The sequence below is a fragment of the Salarias fasciatus genome, chromosome 6, assembly GCF_902148845.1.
Source record: "Salarias fasciatus chromosome 6, fSalaFa1.1, whole genome shotgun sequence".
Taxonomy (NCBI): Eukaryota; Metazoa; Chordata; class Actinopteri; order Blenniiformes; family Blenniidae; genus Salarias; species Salarias fasciatus.
Window position 1 is genome coordinate 55,952 of NC_043750.1, and position 10,256 is coordinate 66,207.

The following is a 10,256-nucleotide window of genomic DNA, read 5'->3' on the forward strand; positions in this document are numbered from 1 at the left end:
ATCTGCTGTGTGGCTGTACTGCTGCAGGAGGAGCAGGGTGTCTTCAGGTCGGACATGCAAAGTATTTTTTCAAGAGTTCAGAGTTGATTCATTCCTCAGTGACAGAAGGAAACATGCAGTCTCCAGTAAATCCTCCATCCAGGCTGAAGAGATTATTGTCTCCATCAGATTCTTCTGAGTTCAGCCTGGTGAGGCTGGTTAGCAGGTTACTGACAGGTTAGCAGGTTACTGACTGGTCAGCAGGTTACTGACAGGTTACTGACAGGTTAGCAGGTTACTGACAGGTTAGCAGGTTACTGACAGGTTAGCAGGCTAACAACACTTTAGCTTCACTGTGAGTCCAGGTGTGTTTCATACTGTAGATGTGTCTTCAGGTTTGATGAGTTCCTGGATGTTGAGAGCATTTTCTCAGCTGGAGGCAGAGTTTACAGTACAGAGAAGTTCTGGCCTCATCTGACTGAAATACAAACTGTCTCCGTTTCCAGCAAAGAAAGAGTTTCTCTCTGGAGCAGCCATGACTCCAGCAGCAGAGGCACAACCCACGATGGTTTCATTCACGGTTAAACACATCAGCAGAGCGGGAGGCTGCTCCAAGACAGCGGCCGATGCGGCGTCTGTCATTTATACATCTACAGTGTCTATTGTTTATAGGTCTACGGTGTGGCGGTTTGTGCCGTAAAGTGCTGTAAAGTGTCACAGTGTCCGGCGTGTGTCAGTTGTTGCTGTTCCCTCTGATTTTCAAAAGTAATCCCGCTCAGTAATCCGTGTTTTTATCAGAAGTACCTGTAACAAAATTACATATTTTTTGTGTGTACTGTAACGGATTACAGTTACAATTTTTTTGTATCCTGATTATGTAACACCGTTACATGTAATCTGTTACTCCCCAACCCTGGAGACGAATTCATCTGATTAGTAACATGAGACAGAAAACACAAAACAAGCTGAGCCTCCCATATGGAATGGGTTTTCAGTCAAATATCTTGAATGGAATTCGCCACATCAAACGGATGAGTGCAGCCAACTGAACACTCTGATGAAGCATTCTGATGACTGGAATCACATGACAGTCTCTTCATGAAATAACTCTGGTGCTGACTGGTGTGAACACCTCACTGGTGGGACCAGCAGCTCCAGGCTGGAGGAGGTCACCGACAGTCCAGATCTTCATCACCTCCCCGGCGTCCGGCTGTGGACCAGCGTCAGGGTCCGGTGAGCACAGGGGTTCCTCCTGTACTTCTTCTCAGTGCCAAAAGTCTTGAAGCCGACGTGCCTCTGTGGCACCAGTCCCAGTTTCCTCAGACACATTCCTGTATAGACACCGTCGATGGGATACAGGATCACCCGCGCAGATACGTTGAAAAGCCGTAATGCTAACTGCCCCGAGTGCAGGTACCCACCTCCACCAGCATAAGGTGGGTACTGCCCAACAAACACACTCTCGGAGATAAAGTACTTCAGTTTAGGGTCTCTCTGTGGACCTGCACCACTGATAACATCACCTATGAATAAATCCTTTGCCTGGACCCCCGACAGACCTTCCAGATATTCAATGATCCGCCGTGTGTTGACGAACACATCATCGTCGCCCTTCAGAATGCTCTGAGCTTGAGGACAGCACAGGGTCAGCCTTCCATGGAAGAGGAGGTCTTTGAGGGTGAGGTTGAAGAAGGTGTCCCTGTAGTCCCACTGGAGCAGGTCTCTGTGAGTCTGGGCCTCGTGACCGAGGACTCCTCGCAGGTCTGGGAAATCATGTGACGACGCAGCGCTTCCCAAGAGGAACAGGGTCACCACGGTCCGACTCCACACGACACCCGCTCGTCCCCTGGTTTCACGGATGGCCTGCCGCCGCTCCAAGTGTGGGACGAGCCACTTGACCGCCAGCAGCAGGAAGGGCTTCCCGGCACATGCGCCCAGCTGGTTCAGGAGCACGGGGTAAGACCGGCAGCGCATGTGCAAGAGAAAGTCCCGAAGCTTTTGAGGTAAGGTATTGTAGTCCCAGACCTGCGGGGGACCCTGAGGTCTGGTTCACAGGGGTTGGAGGGTCTGGTGTCTTCCAGCCAGTGGGGCAGTGCCTGGAGGGAGTGGCTGGTGATGGGGTTATTGATAAAGTCCAGATGCTGTTGCTCCCTGTTCCAGAACGAAGCACTAAGTCTGCTTCTGCCAGAACCTTGTGGACGGTACTGGATTCCTCTGCCGGCTTCCTTTGTCGTGTCCAAGATTCCAAGACGAGCCGATGAGCAGCCCACAGAGGAAGACGGTGAGCATCACGTAAAACACCCCGATTCTCCTGCCAGCCGTCGGCATCTGGGCTCCGTTCTGCATCGACACCAAACACACCAGGTTTTAATATCACACACAGAAGAAATCAGCGGGAAGCATGTGTTCAGTTAGAGTGTACTCACAACCAGTCCGGGAAATAACGGAACATTTGGGAACATGGAGACACTGATCTGTTCCGGGAGATTTCCTGTTTGTCCTGATCGTCCCCTCTCAGATCACTCCTCTACTGGGTCAGACTGGGAAGACGGCGTCCTCGAGTCCTGCTGGTCTCTGTCAGAGTCCATGGTGAACAGTCCTTTGTCTCTTCACTCAGCAGAGACTGACAGGAATCACATGCTTCTGCTTCTGCAGCGCACATGAAAGCAGCTTGCAGAAAAAGTAACGGAGCAACACCAAAACAGAATCCACAGACCAGAGGCCTGTTCCACCATGTCCAACAACATATGATCATTAACCACACTGCTAAAAAGCACAAATAGTAACAAAACAAATGAAAAAACAACCAGCCTTCAGCAGAGCTGCAGTCTCCTCTTTCTTTTTGAATTTTGAATAGCACAACACTTCATATTGATCTGACCAAGCCGGCGGAGTTTGCTGTTGTTTTTAAAGCACATAATAGACTGAAAACTTTTTTTTTTTTTTTTTTTAAACTGAGGGGGCGAGGCAGTCTGCCCCCCCCTTGACGCCTGGTCCCACTTGCAGCAGCACGCGTCACATGACAGAAGCCAAAACGAACTTAAAATTATTTGTTTTTTAAATTTATTTATTTCAGTTAACTGAATATGAATGAACACAATGTGACACACAAAAGAAATTATGAATTCTTTTGTTTTTAATAAGAAAAAAAAATTACCCCTCTGACGGGGGGGGGGGGGGGGGGGGGGGGGGGGGGGGGGGGGGGGGGGGGGGGGGGGGGGGGGGGGGGGGGGGGGGGGGGGGGGGGGGGGGGGGGGCGGCAAGGAGGCACAGGAGGGGGGGGGGGGGGCAAGGAGGCACAGGTGGGGGGGCACTGCCCCCCTAATTGACCCCCTGACGCCGGGCCTGTAAACACCCCCCACGGTGGGAGTCATGAGAAACACAAACATGGAGAACATAGGGCTGTCTGAGTTGGAGGCAGACTGATAACTCCGCCCCACGGCGCCGTCTGCTTCGTCTAGCTCCGCCCACCTCTGGCTTTGCCATCGTGAACACACCTATTATTGTCACAGGGTGATTCTGTGGGGGGTGTCACAGCCGGGCTAGAGAGTGTGTGTGTGGTTGAGCCCCGCCTCCCTCCTGGAATCAGTAAATTGGGCACAGGTGTGTGTGTGTGGGCGGCATGTGTGTGACTCCAGTGGCAGGGAGAAGAGAAGAGACAGGGACCTGAGGGACCCTGGGACGGACCCAGAGGGACGGACCCTGGGACGGCGGACCAGAGAGGAAGAGAGGAAGAGCGAGAGCTTCCTGGGCAGCGGCAGGAAGCGCCATCATGGGAGCGGGGGGGGGGGGGGTGCGAACCCCCTCCTTCCAGCTAAGTTTTCCCTTTATGTCTTGGGTTGGTGGTTGTGCGTCAGAGTCACAGCTTGCCGTTTGGTGTGTGCTGTGCTGCAGTGTGTAGTGCCGGTGGCTCTGGCCCGACCGACCCCGAGCCAAACGTAGCTGCTGTCCCCTTTTAGTGACGGCCGCCCTGCCCCGCCCCCCCCGTACAGGTCCCTTCTCTGTCTGTGTGAGAGAGAGAGACACGAAGGAGGAGGGCGTCCTCCGGCCCCCGTCCACCCGGCTGATGCCCACGGCAGGAGAGGAGCGGAGCACCAAGGACACGGAGCTGGACCCCACGTTCACACGATGCATTTATTAGATTTTAGATTTTTATTTGGCGCTGTTTTAGGACTTCTTTTTTATCTGTTTTTTGAAATCAATAAATCAAGTTTTAGAGACATTACTCCCAGTGTTGCATGTTTTATTTAGAGGGACTCCCCATTGCGACCTAAGTAAACTGGGGCTCTCCGCCCTGTGACATTATCATCAAAGCAAATGACAGATGTCGTTACAGCAGCGTCGACTCTGCCATCTTTACCAGAGCCTGGGCCAGAAAACTCCAGATAGCCTTCAGACAAGGAGCCAGCGCTCGGTGGATTCCTGTCCATAAAGTGGTTGACTTCGGTAGGGCCGGACAAATGGACGGCTGTGGTTCAGAGGGGAGAGTGCTGGTCCCACAATCGGGAGGTTGTGAGTTTGATTCCTGTCTGACCCCTGTCTGTATGTTGAAGTGTCCTTGGGCAAGACACTGAATAATGCAATTGTCCCCAAGTGTAGTACGTCGCTTTGGACAAAAGCGTCTGCTAAATAAAACTGTAGAATTGTAGTGGTATCCTGATGTTCCACGCTTTCATGGCTGTGATGTGGTCTCTGGAGTCCGTGCACGGCTGACATGGACGTGTGTCCCACTGCACTACAGCGCACGGTGGTATGACGGCTCTGAGGAGGAACGTTACCTCTCTCAGCATCTGTATGACCACCGGGCAGAAGGAAAGGCCAGAGGACCAACCCAGTCCGTCCAGGTCCAGGCCTCCTGTGTGTCTCATTATCTCTTCACCAAAATGTAACAGACGTTTTTCCTTCCCCCATTCTTTTAATCAGGAATTTACACAGTTCTCATGTTCTTAAAGTTTCAACTTCTACCCCTTACCCACCGGCCAAAAAACCCGTTCAAACCCGCCAAGGATCGGCTCCTGGCAGTGGCAAAGAGTTTAAAGAGCATTTCAAACCAGGTCGATTAGCCCTGCAAGCTACCCGGGTTTTAATTGGCTGGGCTCCGATCGGCTTTTAGGGTGAAAGGCACAGCCGTGTCCACGCGGTAATTTACGTGACGACGTTGACGTAGCGTGGCTACGTTAGCGCGCTAGGCGTTGTTTTAAGACGCAGCGTGAGAGTTCCTTCAACATGACCCCGCACTGGCAGGACAGCCAGACCAGAGAGCTTCTCCTGATCCCGGAAGAGGAGATTCGCCCTGGTAACGAGGACTGAGCTCCTCCGCATCGTTTACTTTCGCTTTGCTCTGTCGCTCTGATGATGTCATCCACGTGGGACACAATCAGCGTGGGAAAATGCAGCCACGCAGCTCGCCTGCACCAAATACACCCGCGTCTGCAGGCGGTGGGAAAGGAGTCAAAAGCCGATTGTTAGCGGGTCGACCTGTGTTGAAAAAACACGCTACTTTCAGTGGGACCGGGGGATTTGTATTTTTCTACTTTTCTTTCTACGTTTTTTGCCGCTGCAACCCTGCAATTTCACCATGCGGGACAAATAAAGGACTTTCAATTGTAATCCACGTTTCTGTAAATTAGTTCAATCACAACACTTATAGAAACAGATGTTTGATAAGGCATTCTGATGACAGCAGAACACAGAACCAAATACACAAAACGTCAGTGCTGAAGAAAGCAGGGGAGAGCCTGAGGAAAGGGAGGAAGTGTTGAGCGTTAGGAGGAAGTGGGAGGACGCCTGGTGTTTCATCAGGGCTGAATCTCTGCGGTGGGAGGAGCCGGACGCTCCGGGCTGAGTCAGCGGCGTCTTCCAACCACCCACACCAAGACGGAGGCAGCCTGAGGCTTTGATTCAAGAACTGATCTGGTGCAATGAGTGACCACGAGAGAAAAACCCTGAACTGCTGAGCAAGAGAGACGTCTCCAAACCAGTCTGAACAGCAGAATGATGCCTGAACCTTAAGAAGATCCAGACACTGAACCCCCCCCAAAAAAACTGTACAACAATAAATCCTACATTTATGTTGATTTATCTGACTCCTCCACCTTTAAAACATACCTTCAGCATTTGGAAGCCCATGGACGTCGGTATGTACAGCAGGTAGTCGGAACATTAGATTGTCCCGTCATGGCGGTCTGCCGCTGGATCTCCTCACCTGCACCCCCGTCAGAGGACCCCCAGCTACGATCTGGCTTCAGTTCCAGATCTAGATCTTCACTTGTTACCTGATACAGTGTTATACAGGTATATTGTTACCTGTTACAGTGATGAAATCCAGATCCAGAATCCAGAACCAGGATCCAGATAAAACTTTTAATCCAATCATTCCTGCTTTTTTAGACCAAAATACTGTGGAATGGAATTTGACTTCCCACTGACAAAAATGTTTCAAATTAATCAAGGATCCATAACTTAATCCAGATCACTGCCGAAATCTAACCACTTGTTCCAAGTCCCATTTCAGACCCTCAGACCTATTTCTGACCTTCCCTCAAAATTTCAACCTGATTGGTCCAGAACCTTCTGAGTTATGTTGCAAACAAACGATGAGACTGTGATGGAAAAGAGAGGAGAGCAGATCCAAGACCAGGAGGAACGGGGGGGGACCAGCTCGCTCGTGGGGGGGAGGGGCTCTTCTGGGGGGCAGAAGACAGTCAGAGGACAGCCGTCTCCGTCCCTCGGACAGAGCGTCTCCCGGTGCCCTTCAGTTCAGGTGCGGTGAACGATCCGGTCGATGCTCTCCTGGATGTCGGCCATCTTGGTCAGCACCTGACCCACTGTGGCTTCATCCAACTCCAGACACAGAAACTCAGAGTCCTGCAGGAGACAGACGTTCACACAGAGACGTGAGCAAAAGGACGGACGGAGCGCAGACAGGACAGCTCTCTGCTCATCTGGGATCTGGGGATCTAGTGATCTGGTGATCGGGTGATCGTGGCACCTTCTGAAGAACACCTGGTAAACGGTTGGCCCATCAGGACCCCCCAGGACGCCCCCCCATCAGAGCCCCCCAGGAAGCCCCCATCAGAACCCCCCATGACGCCCTCCATCAGAGCCCCCCAGGAAGCCCCCATCAGAGCCCCCAGGACGCCCCCCATCAGAGCCCCCCAGGAAGCCCCCATCAGAGCCCCCAGGATGCCCCCCCCATCAGAACCCCCCAGGAAGCCCCCATCAGAGCCCCCAGGACGCCCCCCATCAGAGCCCCCCAGGACGCCCCCCCCCATCAGAACCCCGCATGACGCCCTCCATCAGAACCCCCCAGGAAGCCCCCATCAGAGCCCCCCAGGACAACCCCCCATCAGAGCCCCCCAGGACACACCCCATCAGAACCCCCCAGTGACGCCCCCCATCAGAGCCCCCAGGACGCCCTCCATCAGAACCCCCCAGGAAGCCCCCCCCCCCCCCCCCCCCCCCCCCCCCCCCGAGGAAGCCCCCCGCCCCAAGCTCTGCAGCACACGCTTCAGGCTGTCAAAAGATTAATCTTTTTAAATCGTGATTAACTGCATAATTTCTGTAGTTAATTGTGATTAATCCCTCAAAGAACAAAAACACTACAAAAGGTGTTTGTGGCGACTGGACAGAGGAAGCTTCCTGTCCGACCCTGAAGCAGAGACACTGAGCCGGTCCTCAGTGGAGTCCGTCTCTCAGTTCCTAAATGAACGCTGCAGAGCCGCTCCCCCCCCCCCCCCCGTCTCCTGGACAGCCTGCCTCGCTCCGGGTCCTGGTTCAGTGACAGTGCTGGTCTCACCTGTCCGGCTCCACCCAGCTCCAGCTCCATCAGGGCCACGGGGCCGCCGTGGGGGGCGTCCCCTCCGCGGGCCGCGGTCTGGACGTCCACCCTCCAGGAGACGCCCCGGAGGCCCGGCTCGGAGCGGCTCCCGGCCAGCAGGCTCTCCCTCACTCTGGACCGCTGGCTCTTCCAGAACCGGGACAGGGTCGCGGCCTGGTCGGCGCTCAGACCGCCACCGCCCTGCTTCCTGGTCTGAGCGGTCAGGAAGGCCTCCAGCTGGGCCTGGTCCATGTCCGCCGAGGCCATAGACTGACCAGGACAAGGACAAGAAGCAGGGTCAGTGAACTCAGCTATGAGGACTGGCTCCTGAGACGATCCTGGACTCAGGACTTGAGGCGAGCTGGCAGTCGGGGTTAATCTCTTATCGATGGAGTAAAGCCTGAAGCATCATGTATTCATGAGACATTATATTATGAGAGGAGCTCCAGACAGGAGCGTTCTGATCACTAGCGATGCAGAAGCAGACCGCTCTTCTCTAGGAGGAGCTGCTCTTGTGTGTTCTCAGTTCCGAGTGAGGACGAGGCTCAGGTCCAGCCCTCATTACAGGACCGCCTGTCTGAGTTCTGAGTCCATGCTGAAGCCTCCCGGCTCGGTGCCGCCCCCTGCTGGCCACACCGGGAAACGCTTCAACTTGTGATGGCAATCCGAAGCTTTCTGAAGCAACAAAGCTTTCAACACAGTTGTATCGAGAAAAAGTTCATTACTCCAAGCTTTTCAAATCAGAGCCCCTGGTGGTGATTACATTTTTTTAATTATTGAATGATTTGTCCACATCAGTAAAACCTAGTATAGCTAATATTTTGATGTCAGCATTTCTATTGTTCACAGGCCAACTTGAATAAAGATGGGATGAAAAAGCAGAGTGTTCATATGTCTGACTGAATGTGTCTGAAGAGACCAGGACATTTGCTGTGTCTCACATAACAAGTCAGCAGCAAGCTGACTTATCATTTGAGACACAGTAGTTATTTAGGAATCATGAGAGATAGTGGAAGTGAATCGACGTTGGCAGATGCTGGCCACAAACCAAACACTGGACCTAGAAAAATAAATTACAAATGAGGGATGTTTTTTAAAGAAGGGATTGGTCTGACAAAACAAGACTTTACATGTGACATATTGTGGCAACTTGCAACCAACCAGCCACTAAATGTATTTCAAAGTCTAACATTAAGAATGAACAAAATGTAGGCATAACACGTTTGCTCTAATGCTAACCTTGTAGGGTGAAATCAAATCAAAGTGTTCCCAGACTTCAGAGCGTCCTGTTTCTGCCCCAGGCTCCACATCAAGCCTCTCTTCACGGTCTCCACTCACAAACCGCCTCAGGCCGCAGCGTCACGTGGGTGCGCGCGAACGAAGCTGCAGACGTCACGGATCACGTGATTATCAGGAAACGAGTCAAGCTCCGATACAAAGCTGCACTGAGAAGAGGTTCATTTGTTCAACACGTGCGTCGAAGCTTCGGTGTCACCGGTAACATCACTAGCTTCCGCTCAGGGACCATCAGCTCATGTCAGCTCTTCATCCGGGAGACACGCTTCAGCGCGCGCGTGTGTTTACGTGTGTGTGTGTGTGTGTGTGTGTGTGTGTGTGTGTGTGTGTACCTTGAGGACCCCCCTCATCCTGCCGCACAGGGCCGTGAACTCCTCGTGCGCCATGTCCGGGTACAGCTGCTCGCGCAGCCGCGTGTCCGTCACCTCGCGCTGCCGGTAGAAGCTGCTCTGGCAGATCCCGGACAGCAGCGCGCTCAGACACCGACCGCTGTCCGCCTCCGCCATGCTGGCTGCTGACGTCACCGCACCCCAGTGTCACGTGATGAAGGAAGCGGACGCCGCGGCGCATTCTGGGAGTTGTAGTCAAAGAACAAAGCGCACTTTTTGACTTTGCGTTTCACCGAACCAGGGCAGGCTGCTTAACTGCGTTTGGAAAAGGAAAAGACTCCACGAGGAAAGGAAACACGCTGAACGCTCTAATGTCACCATCACAACCAACTGGCTTCATTGTCTTCGGTTTCACGTCCCGAGTCACATTTTCCTGAAGTTAGGAGGCGTTAGTCTGCTCCATCGGCCGCTCGTAGACAAACAGGTATAACAGAAGTGGAAAATGACTTCCAAGCAGATCGATCGTCCCCAGATCAGCTCTGTGTGGAGCTGCAGGTACATTCTGTTTAAAAATAAATCACTTTTCCACAAAGACTGCTGAGAGAAGGGTATCTGGTCCGTGATGCATTTATGAGACAAATCAGCGAAATTCATTCAAATTGAGGATTTTTGCTCAAAATTCAATTTAACTAGTAGACGTCAATATTACCAAAGCGATCTGCAATTGTAGGTGTGTCTCGCCGTGCTCTCTGGGAAGATTTCATTCCCTGGTTGTTTCCTAACAGTCCCTCCCGTCTGGCTGGCCTGTACGTGTTCCTGTCCTACTTCTGTAC

At 52.7% G+C, this 10,256-nt stretch overlaps 1 protein-coding gene and 1 pseudogene across 2 annotated transcripts; both read right to left on the reverse strand.

Moving 5' to 3' along the window:
• Positions 1-1,170: 1,170 nt before the first annotated feature.
• On the reverse strand, positions 1,171-2,814 carry LOC115391058 (N-acetyllactosaminide beta-1,3-N-acetylglucosaminyltransferase 2-like; annotated as a pseudogene).
• Positions 2,815-6,328: 3,514 nt separating this feature from the next.
• commd1 (copper metabolism (Murr1) domain containing 1) lies at positions 6,329-9,614 on the reverse strand. 2 transcript variants are annotated; one of them, XM_030095156.1, is made up of 3 exons: positions 9,427-9,614; positions 7,778-8,068; positions 6,329-6,846 (listed from the first exon to the last, which is right to left on the reverse strand). In XM_030095156.1, the coding sequence occupies exons 1-3, from the start codon at positions 9,598-9,600 to the stop codon at positions 6,739-6,741; spliced, it is 573 nt and encodes a 190-aa protein (XP_029951016.1). In that variant the 5' UTR covers positions 9,601-9,614; the 3' UTR covers positions 6,329-6,738. The 2 variants fall into 2 exon arrangements, with proteins under 2 accessions (XP_029951016.1, XP_029951017.1); XM_030095157.1 differs by lacking the exon at positions 9,427-9,614 and adding an exon at positions 9,038-9,380.
• Positions 9,615-10,256: the final 642 nt, after the last annotated feature.

What these genes read in the sequence shown, in the direction of transcription:
- commd1 (XM_030095156.1), bottom strand. Translation starts at nt 9,600, where the DNA reads ATGGCGGAGGCGGACAGCGGTCGGTGTCTGAGCGCGCTGCTGTCCGGG. An exon ending in GGATGAGGGGGGTCCTCAAG is followed by an intron (nt 8,069 to 9,426) that starts GTACACACACAC and finishes TGTCCTGGTCAG; the next exon opens with TCTATGGCCTCGGCGGACAT. An exon ending in AGCTGGGTGGAGCCGGACAG is followed by an intron (nt 6,847 to 7,777) that starts GTGAGACCAGCA and finishes TGTCTCCTGCAG; the next exon opens with GACTCTGAGTTTCTGTGTCT.